This window comes from Saccostrea cucullata, unplaced genomic scaffold, assembly GCF_032062105.1.
Source record: "Saccostrea cucullata isolate Sc308-1 unplaced genomic scaffold, CSIRO_AGI_Scuc_v1 ctg333, whole genome shotgun sequence".
NCBI lineage: Eukaryota > Metazoa > Mollusca > Bivalvia > Ostreida > Ostreidae > Saccostrea > Saccostrea cuccullata.
The window spans coordinates 287280-302894 of record NW_026930396.1 but is presented as its reverse complement, the minus strand read 5'-3'; the positions used below and the strand labels follow the sequence as shown (position 1 = coordinate 302894).

Genomic DNA, 15615 nt, shown 5'->3' with positions numbered 1-15615 from the left:
GTAGGACTGATCACAAACCGATTAAGGAAGTTACCATGTTGCTTTCAGATGGAAAACAAAACTGTCAAATTACTGGTGAAATCTAAACGAAAGTGAAAGTAGAAAAACAACAGGCGATGATGTCGGGGGAGACTCTTATTTCGAAATTCAAAGGCGCTTTAGTTGGTGCTGTACTTGGCGATTGTATAGGTTCTATATTTGAGGGATTATGGGCAAAAAGTATTGCAATCGAGAAGGTCCTTAAAAAAGTCGATAAAGTTGAATCGGGTAGGACATAACTTATCATAACAGTAATGGTAAACTGTTAAAAAATCCAAATTGTTAAAAAAAATTGTGCAGGGACATTTATAAAATTTATTAAAATATTATTCAAATGCAGTATGACAATTTATGTTTATTTACTGTTTTTAATAGCATTATTTTATATCATGATAAATGTTATATTGTGAAATCACAAATTTTCGTGGGGGGTTTAATTTTCGTTGTTTTCGAGTTGTGAAGAGACCCACGAATTCATGTCCACCACGAAATTTAAAATGTGACATACATAATTACTCAACAATACTATATCCACGAAATCAAATCCCCACGAACCAAGAGTTTTTCCTCAAACCATGAAAATTTGACCCTTCGAAAATATGTGATTTTACAGTATATTGAATCAGAGACTTATAATATACTATTATATGTCTCTTATTGAATATATTGTGTTAAACATGACGCGTGCAGTTCATTAGCAATATATGTATTTACCGTATTTAAATTTTTAGAGGCAGAGAAAACTGACGATGAAGACCGCAAAATATGGGAGTATACAGATGACACAGCGATGGCTAGAAGTGTGGCTAAATCCCTGATAGAGAAGAAAGGCCTAGATCCCAAACACATGGCACAGATGTACGGGGCTTTTATACACCTGTCATTCTATACCCTTATACTTTTTCTTTGTATGAAAATTTTAGATATACTAATGTACACAGGGTTATTTTCGCCCCACTTTTTTTTTGCCCTTTCACACTTGCAAACAATTTTGTTATGTTTGAAATTTGCTCAGTCACATGCAGTTTTGTTTAAGAAATTATAATGTACATATTCTTTGAATCGCCCCTTTTTTAATTTGCCTAACTGAGCTAAAGGCAAAAGGCACGAAAATAAAGCTGGGGCAAAAATTTCCCTATATACAGTATTAATATTGAAGTTGTGGTTAATAACTACCTGTTGAAGAATTGAATTGCATTGGTAGGTTTTCAGAGGAGTATTTTAAGGAGCCATTCAGGGGCTATGGAGGAGGTGTCATCACAGTGTTCACTAAGCTTAAAGAATCACATTATTTGGACCCCTTCAGACCTGCTGCAGAACAGTTTGATGGGTGTGGATCTTATGGTAATGGTGGGGCCATGCGCATTGTTCCAGCTTCTTTATTTGCATACAAAGAAAATGATCCCAAAACCCTGACAGTAAGTTACTTTTTATTATTCCAGTCCCCAAAGTAAACAATTTTGTGATCAGTACCAGTAAATACTCCATATAAATCCAGAGCTGTGGAAAACCCGCATGCCAGCAACAAAAAATGTTTAAAAATGATGGTCGTGGACCTCTTTCTTTGATAAAGGTTTTTGTTTTTCCATGTCGATTTAGGCCTATCATCAGCGCACTTCCCAGCTTAATTATCGTACATTATATACGATTACGCAATACTTTTCCTTTGCACAAGATCGAGGCTATAGAAAATGAAAGCGAAACCAGCATTGTCTCGCGTGACCTTATTAATTTACAAATGGGACAGAATTAGGTGGAAAACATAAAAAAAGATAAAGACAGGCTAAATATGTAAAACATTATGACAGAAAATATTCAAACACAGTTGAGTAAAGCGGTAAACCCAGTATGGCCGTCGTTTCGACTGTTCCAGATTTCTTTTTTTTTTATCAATCATGTTCATGATGTTGGTATCTTTATTATCCATGCTCAGACTTTCTTAGACTCATTTTCGAGGTAAAATATAATTTCCAAATGCATTAATGTTTAAAAAAAATTAACTAAAATTTACTATGCAGAATTATCATTGTCATTTGCCCAAAAGTGATGAAATCTAGTATTGTTATAAATGCAAAAAATAAAAACGAAAGAGGACTTGGAAATGGAGACTAATAATTATCATTAAGTAAAGTGTAATTAAGAAAATACACGTTATTTTCTTTTTAATTTTGCAACTTACTATTTCAGTACTTCGGACTGACATACTCCATATATCTGAAAAAGTTTTCCACAGCTCTGTAAATCTGTCATTGTAATAGTAACTTGAGTGGAATAGTTCAGATAATGGATACTGAGCATCAGATCAATATTCAGCAACACTGCCTATTTTGATTAAGGATATATATGTACACTGTTGCAGGCTTTTGAGTTGATACAATTAATAAATAAATGTATATTCATTCATGTCAGATGACAATGAAAGTATTTTAAGTTTTCATTTTATAGATATTGTCTATTTAACCAAAAAATTTACAACATTACTTATAATTAGTTCAAGATATTTGGAATGGAAGTAAAATCAAGAGTTAAAAACTGATTACAATATGGGGTTATTTTTACTGCATACTAACCACCTCTTCTGTTTAGGGTCTGGTGGAACAGGTTACGAAGCTAACACACACTCACCCCTCAGCTGTAGACGGTGCACTCCTCCAGAGTTATGCCGTGGATCTGGCTCTAAGGGGATCAGGAGAGTTAAAAATAGAATCGTTCTGTGACGAGCTTCAGAAGAGAATGAAGGAAAGGGAGGAGAGTGAAGCAAAGAAAGACAAAAAGAAAAAAGGAAAAGAAGAAGACCAGCCAGACATGTGAGCAATGAATTATGATTAGTTAAAAAAAAATACTGTTCCTGTACTGGGAAGTTTTGTAGAGCATATGATAAAACGGATTGGAATTTGAATGTGAATAGATTCCAATGTAGTCTGCAGTCTCATATGATTTTACACCCAAGGGCTAGTACTTCTAAATGGAAAGCAATCCTTTACACATATAAATGTACAAAATTTTAAAAATGAAACAACTTATACATGCAGTACTGCAGTTCAGTAAAAAGTATCTATAATGCATTATACTGTATTAACATCAGACACACATCAAATATAAATGTATTTATGAGGGATCAATTTTAGGTCCACTTCTTTTCTTATTTTACATCAATGATATCCCATTATTCATAGAGAAATCAAGCATAGACTTATTTGCGGATGATGCTACTCTTCACTTTTCTGACAGCAATGTTTCTTCCATTCAAAACATGTTATCTTCGGACATAAGTAATATTGAAACATGGTGTTCTCAGAATCAAATGATTTTGAACACTAGTAAAACAAAATGCATGTTGGTAGGCACACATCAGAGACGATCAAAACAGAAATACCAAAATCTAATATTACAAATTTCAGATCATTTTTTTGAGAATGTCACACATGAAAAATTACTTGGAATTCATATTTATAATTCACTTAACTTTAATACACATATCGATGCTGTTTGTAAATCTGTATCTGGAAAGATATCTGTATTACGAAAAATTAAGAAATATCTTCCATTAAACACAAGAAAGTTATTCTATGATGCTTATATAATGCCATCAATTGAATACTGTTTAACAATTTGGGGAAATGCATCAGCCTCTAGCCTTGAGAGGATTCATAAGTTACAAACACGGGCAGCTCGCTGTATCTTAGCTGCTGCCTATGACACGCCATCAAAACCCTTGTTTGTGAAACCGGGTGGAAATACACAAGACAAACACATTCCATCTGGTTTATAATACGTGGGTTTTATTGTGATGGTAGACTATTGCCCATTATGGTAAAGATGACATATAGATGACCCTGTAAATATGTATTAAAATTATAAACACAAGAACAATAACTCTGCATGCAAATTTTTACAAGCAAAGCAGTTGTAATATAAAATAAAACCAAAATTTCCAAAATTAACTAGAATCTCTTCATACAACAATACTTGTCATAAACTCATTATAAATAAGTTTAGAATATTCATAGTTTCTGATGAACACAAACTAGGAAAATTTCAAATAACAGATAATCTCATGCAAAACTCTCAAATTACATGAATTGAACAAATAAAGAAAAATGAGTTTAAATACTTTCAAAAATACTTTGTAACTCATAAATATTTAAAAATAATGCTGTGTTCATTTTTCTACCAACACACAATCAACCTTACCTCCCATGAGTGCAAAGGTCTGCTATATACAAAACTCAGCTGTCTCAATAATATGGTACGTGTTCTAAATGTAAAAAATGATATGTTGCTCAATGTAGGGAATTATTTGTAAAATGAATGCTTTAGGAATTTGTTTATTTCAAAACTTTATAACTAAAAAGCAATCATTTTCTCCAATCTAATTTTAGCAAATTATTTAGAAATAAAATAAACTATTTAATACCATTATATTTACATAACTTATTTACAGCTTTCATACAAATCTCACAAAAGACTTTCACTCCCTAGCATACTCAGTCTAACATCCAAACATTCACACAAAGTAGATAAAGTAGGGAAAATAAAGAAATGTGAAAACCTTATTAATGGAATAATTATTATTATTAAACTTATCAAGTACTGATCAAAGAAAACTTCTAAAATTGTTCTAAGACACTCTCACACCCATCTGAACGCTTGGGCATGACAAACCAGAATAGAATTCCCACCTAAAATCACCTGACCAATCCAGAATGACCACTTCTAACCAGATCTATAAATAGCTACAAATCTACAGGTTAACCCAAAAGAAAGATAACTAAATACTTTACCTGTAAGACTCCATAAATAATAAAATAACAAAACACATATTTTAATTCATAGTTTAAATGAAATAAATCTTTATTTACACATTTCAATTTAAACTCTGAAAATGATAATTAGATCAAAGAAAATTCCTGAAAAATAAAATTTATTAAAAACATATAAAATTTCACTCTATTACATTTGAAAAACTTGATTGGCTGTCAGTACATGAGCAATTGACTGTAAATAAGTTAGTATTAGTGTATAAAACGCTTTATGGTGCAAGTCCAAATTACCTGTCTGAAATGTTTAATTACCAATTTGTACCATCTAAGATCTTAATCTAATTTTGACTTGTGTGTTCCAAAGCACAAAACCATAATATTTCAAAATTCTTTTCTATATTCGGGAGCAGTATTCTGGAACAATTTACCTTTAAATGTAAGAAATCTAAGAATGTCTCCATCACTTCAAAATTTTAAAATCAAGTCAAGAAAATTTATAATAGACCAACGTTCAACTTAAATTATTATATAATTGTATATCTGTGGACTGTACTATTAATGAAATAATTAATGCATGTATTATTATTGTATGTTGTGTCATATATAACATTGTTGAATGTACTATTTATCATTGTGTATTATATATGTATTTTTTATAGACGGCCTCAAGGAAGAATAGTGCTCGCACTAATTGAGTCACCCTCTTTAAATGAAGTATTATTATTATTATTATTATTATTATTATTAGATCAAGAAAGGTCATTTATTAAATCAAAGTAGAATACATGTACTGCATGTAATTCTAATCTCATGTCATTCTAATCTAATTAGATCTTTGATCAGTTTTGTTAGATTACTACAAACAAGTGATCTAGTGAAGTGGATCAAAGATCTAATTTCAAATAGATTTCATATATGTTTTCTGTTACTTTGCAGGATAAAAACATCATCAGACTTCCCATCACTTGCATACACAGAAATTATTGATGAAATAAAGAAATGTGCCTTACAAGACCCCATTCCTACCAGTGAAGAAATCAGTGAAAGACTGGGTATTTTATTATAGCCTTACATGTAAAATGTATGAATTAAATCTTTCACTTGAATATTTTCAAATTCAGTGCATAAGTTAATTTGGTCAATATATCTTCAATCAATCAGTGAGAATAGAAGAACAAATTTACAGTAAAGTTAATTGAATCCTACAGTTTTATTCTTTACACCTGTACATGTGTGTGATTTTATGGTGACAGGAACAGACATAGCAGCCTACAGGTCCGTCCCAGCAGCTGTCTACTCCTTCCTCAGGGCCTCCACAGACATCAACAAACTGGAGGTAAGTCTAGACAAACACACACAGACACACACACACAAACTAAAGGTAAGTCTTCACAAACAGACATCAACAAACTGGAAGTAAGTCTAGACAAACACGTACAGACACACACACAAACTAAAGGTAAGTCTTCACAAACAGACATCAACAAACTGGAAGTAAGTCTAGACAAACACACACAGACACACACACAAACTAAAGGTAAGTCTTCACAAACAGACATCAAGAAACTGGAAGTAAGTCTAGACAAACACACACACACACACACACACACACACACAAACTAAAGGTAAGTCTTCACAAACAGACATCAACAAACTGGAAGTAAGTCTAGACAAACACACACAGACACACACACAAACTAAAGGTAAGTCTTCACAAACAGACATCAACAAACTGGAGGTAAGTCTAGACAAACACACACAGACACACACACAAACTAAAGGTAAGTCTTCACAAACACAGGCATCAACAAACTGGAAGTAAGTCTAGACAAACACACACAGACACACACACAAACTAAAGGTAAGTCTTCACAAACAGACATCAACAAACTGGAAGTAAGTCTAGACAAACACACACAGACACACACACAAACTAAAGGTAAGTCTTCACAAACAGACATCAACAAACTGGAAGTAAGTCTAGACAAACACACACACACACACACACACACACACACAAACTAAAGGTAAGTCTTCACAAACAGACATCAACAAACTGGAAGTAAGTCTAGACAAACACACACAGACACAAACACAAACTAAAGGTAAGTCTTCACAAACACAGGCATCAACAAACTGGAGGTAAGTCTAGGCAAACACACACAGACACACATACACAAAACTAAAGGTAAGTCTTCACAAACAGACATCAAGAAACTGGAAGTAAGTCTAGACAAACACACACACACACACACACACACACACACACACACAAACTAAAGGTAAGTCTTCACAAACAGACATCAACAAACTGGAAGTAAGTCTAGACAAACACACACACACACACACAAACTAAAGGTAAGTCTTCACAAACACAGGCATCAACAAACTGGAGGTAAGTCTAGACAAACACACACAGACACACACACAAACTAAAGGTAAGTCTTCACAAACACAGGCATCAACAAACTGGAAGTAAGTCTAGACAAACACACACAGACACACACACAAACTAAAGGTAAGTCTTCACAAACAGACATCAACAAACTGGAAGTAAGTCTAGACAAACACACACAGACACACACACAAACTAAAGGTAGGTCTTCACAAACACAGGCATCAACAAACTGGAGGTAACTCAAAATTCAATGGTAAAGATTGGACAGTTGTCATGTCATAACAGGGACAACTGTGCTGACAAATTGAATTGCACACATGATAAAAATTTGTGGATACAACTTTCCATGTTATGATATGATGATCATCCAACACTTACAATAATTAAGATTTACATTTATTGATTTCATGGTAGATGTTTAAGTTCTGATTCTACAGTAAGTAAAATTATATCTAAGTCATAATGTTCTGCGCTAGACCTAATGAATGTGGACTACAACTGGGGGGTTCAAAATTGATAAAATTGTACAATGTACATATAATGAAAAGCCCTCCCCCTCTCCTCCCCAGGCTTGAATAGTGAGAGGTATATAAAGAAGGGGGTGTACAATGTTCCATAATTCTTTCCATATGTCTGTAACTTATGGATACTCATCTCCTATCTGCAATTCCTCCTTAACCACTAAATTGAAATTAAGAGACTTTCACCAGATTTTTGCTACATACCGGTAATGTCATTGTACACTTCTCATTTTATTTTCTGACTTGGAAGAAATGTATGGTTATCCATTGAAAAATATGGACACTGCCATTATTTCCATAGTATAGGGGCTACCCATCTCATATCCTCAACTGCTCCTATATTGGCATTTCCCATAGCAAAACATTGATACTGCTATTCTTCCTATAACACAGAAGTACCCAACTCTTATCCACCACTGAATAAAATTTAACTAGACACAGAATTTTTTCTGTAGTGCTGTTTTTCACCTCCTATTTTATACTCTGATTGGAGAGGTCTTTGAGGTTTCACCTTGCAAAACTTGGACTTTGTCATTATACTCGGTTATTATGCTCGGGAGGGGGGGGGGGGAGGCATGTTGTTTGTAAGCTCAATGCTTACATTACCTGTACATGTTGTACTCCTGGAGAGAAATAAATTACCTTTTTCTCATTTTTTAGGGCAGGAATCCATTTGAAAAGACCATCATTCTAGCCATTTCTCTGGGAGGTGATACAGACACCATAGCTACAATGGCCGGCGCTATAGCAGGTGCCTGGTACGGATTAGAGACTATCCCTCAGTCCTGGCAGAGGAGCTGTGAAGCTGTCGATGATGCTTTGACTTTTGCGACAGAGCTTCACAAAATCAATACCTCAGATGAGTGATTCAACAATTTGTAGCAGAACTGCAATGATCTCTCTCTTACTGTTATTAGATCTGTTCTTTATTGCTGACTGTGTGGGGAAAAACTGCGCGGACATATATACAGGGCCAAGAAATATACATCATGCATCAAAAGTGTGAAATAAAATTGCATTATCTTTATAGGATTCTAATTATATTAGAACTCTAAAGGCATTCAACTTTAAAATCTGTTTTAATCAAATAAATGTAAAAGATGAATAGTTAAAGTGCAATAAGAAATTTTTGTTATTGATATTAGATAAGTTTAATGACAGTACAAATGACTGTAATTTGCAGAATTGTCCTATCATTTTACGCTGTTGTACAAATTGATAACTTTGCACGTCAAAAAGGAAATATGCTTTACACTGACTGTGATATTTTTATGCAAATACATGTACTTTTCATGAATAAAGATGTATCCTTTCAATAACAGTTCAGTTTCATTCACATGAACATATACTGGTACATGTACTAAATTAATACACAGAGTTCTGTTGACACGTTTTTTGTGGTCCTCTCTGTAGAAGTTTTAAATGACTGACATTATTTAAAATATCAAGTTTCTGGAACACTGACAATGGTAAAAACAGTCTCATGCAATGAAGTCTAATGGCCGGTTGAAGCCTCCTCTTCTGTTCATATATTGTCTACAATTAGAGTTTTAATTGTGCAACATAGTAAGAAAAGCCTTTCTATTGACAGTCTTTCAGAATTCTAAAAGTTGAGGAAAATCAAAGATTTTCATTTACCTGAAATCCACTTTAATGAAATTTTTTGAATATTTCATAATCCGAAAGATAATTTATAAAGTTTACCTTCAAATGTATAAAAAGTAAGTACTTATATTAGCAACAATCTATCAGTATTTGTATACATAAAGATGTTTTACAACAAGCTTTAGTTTATGAGTTTGTGTCATAAATAAGATTTGCAGCATGTCCAAAAAATAATTTACCTATAGCGTCTTTTCTTTGGTATATTGGCAACATAAATATCATTCCCATTTACTTTTTTACCCTGTAAGTTGAAAAGTCCATTAGATGTATACAAAATGCTCAGAGGGATTATTCAATTTTTCAACAGAAATGCTATTCTTGATCAAACATACGAGGGTTGTTAGAAAAGTTAGCGGACACGTTGAATTACGGAAAACCTATTGTGTACTGTGAAGTATGACCTATGTCGGAATAATTTCCTACATTTTGTTTATTAGTATGTAAAAAATCAGGTCCATTTACTAAAATCTTGAAAATTTACAACGATTTTTACTATTATGTCATGTGATTCACGGAGCAATCCCTTGACGTGACAAACAGATTTCAACCCGTTAATCTTTTTCGCAGTTCCATAAATCTTTCATTTCTTCAGATTTTTCTTACATTTTTTTCTACTTTAAAATTGATTATCTGTATAATGTTACTGTTCTATACTATATAATTCGGATATTATTGAGATCTTTAGAAAAGTCTATGAAGTTAATCGATCAGGTATGGAAACTATGCAAAACCATATAGGCATGACGTCCATGCGATAATGGGGTATTGAAGTATCGATAGAGTTAATCATTCAAAATGTTAATCCTTCCATTCTTATCAAGCTACAACCATTTGAAAACTATTGTACTTTGTATATGTAGGAAATTCTCGGCAGCATCTTGAACATTTTAATATCTTTTTAGACATTTTCCTGTCTGCACACATAATTTTATCTAGTGCAGTGCTCCATGACGCTCAATGACGTTCCGGTTTTTGACCGTGTTTTTATGCGTTGATCATTTATAAATGGCTTTAAAACAGTCATATACCCTACAATTTAATTCAAAATTTCACCCAGTGACGTTTCATAAATATTTCAGCGACAACTTAAATATCATAAATATCTTTGCACTACAATTGTGCAATTTTTAATGTTAAAAAAAGAGTCTTTGAGATGTAAACGTGCCAAAATGTAGCATGCTCTGTGAAGCAAGTTTTATCAAAATAAAAAAGCTGTATAGTTTTCAATGATCACCGGAGAGCACCAAATTTTTGTATATTTATTGGAATATACTTCAATATAGGTTAAGATTTTATCTGGAAAGTTTGACCGGTTTCGTTTAAATAACGCGCTCACAATAGAACTTGTCCGCGAACTTTTCTAACACCCCTCGTACATGTATCTGTACTGTTAATCCCTTATTTTATTTGATGATTTTATATCATGAAATCACTCATTGACATAAAATTACAAGAATTAAATTGCATATATATAAATTAGGAATCAACAGTTATTGTATTTTACCTTTGTGGAGTCAAAATTTCCAAATCCCATAATTTTCATCATTTCTGCTTCATCCTGTGGTAGTCCTTCCAGCTCTACTTCTGTAATCATTGATAGGACATCATTAAACTTAACGTGTTTGTTTAAATATAAACGTAAAAATATGAAAATGATATAGTCTGCACTATATCATTGTGATTCTTATGTCAATCATGTTTTAAACTGCAGTTTACACAGCCTGAAATAGAGCTTGTGGTAATAATCTTAACATTTCAAGCTAGTGTACAATAGTACAATACATCAATAACATCAAAATATTGATGTCTTTATAAATTTTACCAGTACTCTAATAACATGATATCAGTTAATAATTTAGTTTGAATCCTTACCAGTTACATTAGGTTTTTCATGAACTACTTTCTCAGCTGTTGACGAGTCTCTCTCCTTGTGCTTTTCTTTTCTTTCTCTACAAATAATTTAAATAAGAGATATGTTACATTCATTCAATGACTTTTGTTCAAAATGAAATAAAACTTTGGTTTTATTCATACAAATTAATTGACTGTAATAATTTAAAACACGCAGGATTATGCAGACCAAAACATTCATCAAGGAATAAAAGGTCAATTTAATAAATTTTTACAGTCTGTATAATTGTGATGCAAATACAAGTACATGATGTACTTTGAATTTGATCACAACTTTTCACATATAAGATTTGATATCTATACAGATATTAAGAATATTTTTATATAAGAGTAATTTCTACTGCTGGGGATAAGTAGATGGATATATGCCAATAATGATAGTTTGATATCTATATGTTATTCACAGGAGTTTGATATCTATGTGTCACTCACAACAGTTTAATATCTGTGTGTTACTCACAAGAATTTGATATCTGTATGTAACTCACAAGAGTTTGATATCTTAGTTTGATATATACATGTGTCACTCACAAGACTTTGATATATATGGGTATGTGTCACTCACAAGACTTTGATATATATGTGTCACTCACAAAAGTTTGATATCTGTGTCACAAGACTTTGATATTATTTGTCACTTACAAGAGTTTTATCTCTTTATGCCAGTAAAAAGAGTTTGATTTCCATATGTTACTAATCAGAATTGATCTTTATTTGTCAGTTATAAGAGTAAAACCTTTATTTTACAATTAAGAAAGTGTTTGATCTATTTTTTTTTTGTCAATGAAAAGAATTTAAAATGGATCTCTATGTGTCTATGTGTCATCAACTAGACTACAGTCTCTGTATGTCACCTATGACAGTTTAATGTCTATGTCATTTTATTGAGTATGATCTCTATCTGCATAACAAGATGTGAATTCAATATACATGTAGTAGTATGTTTTATATTCACCAACAATGGCAGAGTTTATGAACTATGTGTACGCGTCTTAATAGCTTAGATCAGTGTTCCCAGTGAGTGAGTACTGGTTAATATAGACTATGTGTATCTGCTTATGATCTCCATATGTCAGTTATCTCTATTTATGTCCTACTTGTGTCATGATGACCTAGATCTGTGTTCCCTGTGAGTGGGTACTGGTATATATATACTATCATGTGTATCTGATTACGATCTCTATCTATGACCTACTTGTGTCGTGGTGACCTGGATCTGTGTTCCCTGTGAGTGGGTACTGGTATATATATACTATCATGTGTATTTGATTACGATCTCTATCTATGACCTACTTGTGTCATGATGACCTAGATCTGTGTTCCCTGTGAGTGGGTACTGGTATATATATATACTATCATGTGTATCTGATTACGATCTCTATCTATGACCTACTTGTGTCATGATGACCTAGATCTGTGTTCCCTGTGAGTGGGTACTGGTATATATATACTATCATGTGTATTTGATTACGATCTCTATCTATGACCTACTTGTGTCATGATGACCTGGATCTGTGTTCCCTATGAGTGGGTACTGGTATATATATACTATCATGTGTATTTGATTACGATCTCTATCTATGACCTACTTGTGTCGTGATGACCTAGATCTGTGTTCCCTGTGAGTGGGTACTGGTATATATATACTATCATGTGTATCTGATTACGATCTCTATCTATGACCTACTTGTGTCGTGGTGACCTGGATCTGTGTTCCCTGTGAGTGGGTACTGGTATATATATACTATGTGTATCTGATTATGGTCTCTATCTTTGACCTACTTGTGTCGTGGTGACCTAGATCTGTGTTCCCTGTGTTCCCGGGATCTGTGGGGAGATCTGGATTTCCTCCTGGGAGATCTGGATCGGCTCCTTCTGTGTCCTAATAGATCAAATATTCAACTTTTAAGACTGAGTTTTTTTTCTAACCAAAAATGCCCCCCTCCATCTTCACATTAAAAGGCCATTAATCTACATTTCAAGTGCATGTTTATATAACCATATTTTATACATTTTTAAGTATACAAGATACACAAATTTCATAAGGAAATGTAGCTGCAGATCTGTAGCTCTCCGAAAAAAATATATTGATAGACCGGAGAGCTACAGTGCCACCCATTGAAAAAACCTGTATATTTATTGCGCACAAAAAAGTGCGCTCGGTTCTTAATTAAATCTTCCAAATTCTTACCTCAATTGCAAATAAAGGAAGATTTCAAAAAAATCCTTTATTTTCTATCAAGTACTCTCGTAGTTGACATCCGAACGAAGCATATTGGTCCGAATTATCTTTGAAACCAAAATGGCAGTATAAATAAGCGAAATGTTCGATGATTACAATATAAGGGTCAGGAGGACTATCAATAACAATAATGAGGAATGTTTGGTTGTGGAAACAGCGAAAGAATATGTTAGGAACACACGGTTAGTAATATTTTGAAATTACAGTTTTAAAAACATGGAAAAATAAATCGAGAACCGAGCGCACTTTTTTGTGTGCAATAAATATACAGTTTTTTCAATGGGTGGCACTGTAGCTCTCGATCCGGTCTATCAATATATTTTTTTCGGAGAGCTACAGATCTGCAGCTAAAGGAAATGAAAAGTTCCTATGTATGTATGCCTTCTTACAATGTAAGAAGGCATACATATGCAATGCATCACATGTGTATATCACTTTGCAATGATATAATTATTAAAGCTTCCCTTCTATTTACTTACGTCTTCTCTCCCTTTCCCTGGAAGATCTTCTCTCTGAATTGAACAGATAATCCTGCATTAGTAAAGCTAAGTATAATGACTTATTTTGCTACTGTTACAAACTACATCACTTATTCAAATTTCTAAACACAGAAAACAACTGGGTAAATAAATTTTCAAGTAAAATGATAAATTTTCACTAAAAGTTGTTGACCTTTAATTAGTCCTATTCTGAAACAATCACAATCAACAAAACATTTTTAATATGTGTTTTGGTTTTAATTAAAGCGTCTATATGATAAAATAGGAAATGTAAAATTTAAAACCCAACCAAAACACACCTCAGACAAACGGACCGATTTTACAAGTTAGAGCATCGGACCAATAAGATTTTCACCTGTTTTGTCCCACGGACCGGTGCTTTTGGGATAGACTGACAAACATGGCCAAAATTTATTGTTTTGGTTTGGGTTTAACAATTTTTATTTAAGACTTGTCCCAGGCATGTTGTGAAGCAATGATAATTGAAAAAGTGGTTTGAAATCATATGGAAATTCCCCAAATCTCATTGGCGTGCCTGTATTTCCATGCCTGGGCTGTATAGAACCAGTATTACGGAAGTAACTGAAAGATGTGAGGATTATCTTAGGATTTTTATGATCAACAATGTTCGAAGATGTCTAAAGAAACATAATGTGGTAGATATAGCGTCCTTTTCAGAGAACAAGCAATGTGAACAAGAGAGTGGGACAGACCCCATTACAGAGCACCCGCATTCCTGACTATTTCTGCCTTTTACTTTACCTATCAGTATCAATTGGTAAATCATATACCAAACACAGGAGTCGGAAATTTTAAGGATAAAACAATGTAAAACAAAGTAAACGATAAACAGTGAGCTTCGAAAGCGTAGCTCAGTGGCTATTGTTTACATTAACTGTTAGTCCTATAGGTGACTGGTCCCTAGTTAAACTGTTGTGAAAATTCTAAAAATTGTATTTCTATATATTTAATTTACCTCTTCTTGGTGACCTCGACCGAGATCTTGATCTTCTTGGCATAGTCGACTACTTTATGCCACTCGATAATTTACCTGCTTTGAAACTGAAACCTGAAAATTCGCACAGGAAATGGCTACTCGACACACAAATGAGAAAACCTTAGAAACAATGTAATACGATCTTTAAAAATCCGTAAAAGTAAATGTTTGTTGTTTGACGTCCCTCTTGAGAATTTTTTATTCTTATTGAGATAAAAAGACATATAAAATAAAATAAATCCAATAAACAACAAACAAACAAAAAATTAAATTGCAAGGTATGTGTTATCTAATCAGCATTATACCGGTAACATAACACTATATGGTATTATGACGTCACAATGGTTTTTATGACATGTGTCTACATGGAAAGTTCACGTGATGTCACAATGGTTTTCAAGACATCATGAGGCATTTGTTTATCTTCCGGGACAACGTCTTGAAAGCAAAAGAGAAATGTGTCAAAAAGTTATATGTCCTAAATGCAACAAGCCTACTTGGCAAGGTAAATATACATTTTCTTAATATATTTTACACAAAATATTTGCTCTATGTCATTTAAAATTTACAAGTTGTTGT

The 15615-nt window shown here is 33.1% G+C and overlaps 2 protein-coding genes across 2 annotated transcripts; one reads left to right on the top strand and one right to left on the bottom strand.

Annotated features, from left to right (window-relative positions):
* The first annotated feature begins 71 nt into the window (after nt 1-71).
* On the top strand, nt 72-9040 carry LOC134228430 (ADP-ribosylhydrolase ARH3-like). Its single transcript, XM_062710088.1, has 7 exons — nt 72-267; nt 771-897; nt 1244-1457; nt 2626-2846; nt 5739-5854; nt 6056-6138; nt 8382-9040. The coding sequence occupies exons 1-7, from the start codon at nt 117-119 to the stop codon at nt 8586-8588; spliced, it is 1119 nt and encodes a 372-aa protein (XP_062566072.1). The 5' UTR covers nt 72-116; the 3' UTR covers nt 8589-9040.
* LOC134228431 (U4/U6.U5 small nuclear ribonucleoprotein 27 kDa protein-like) lies at nt 8782-15168 on the bottom strand. Its single transcript, XM_062710089.1, has 7 exons — nt 15016-15168; nt 14019-14051; nt 13080-13179; nt 11259-11335; nt 10891-10970; nt 9566-9627; nt 8782-9257 (listed from the first exon to the last, which is right to left on the bottom strand). Exons 1-7 carry the CDS (start codon nt 15056-15058, stop codon nt 9203-9205), a joined length of 450 nt encoding a protein of 149 aa, XP_062566073.1. The 5' UTR covers nt 15059-15168; the 3' UTR covers nt 8782-9202.
* Nucleotides 15169-15615: the final 447 nt, after the last annotated feature.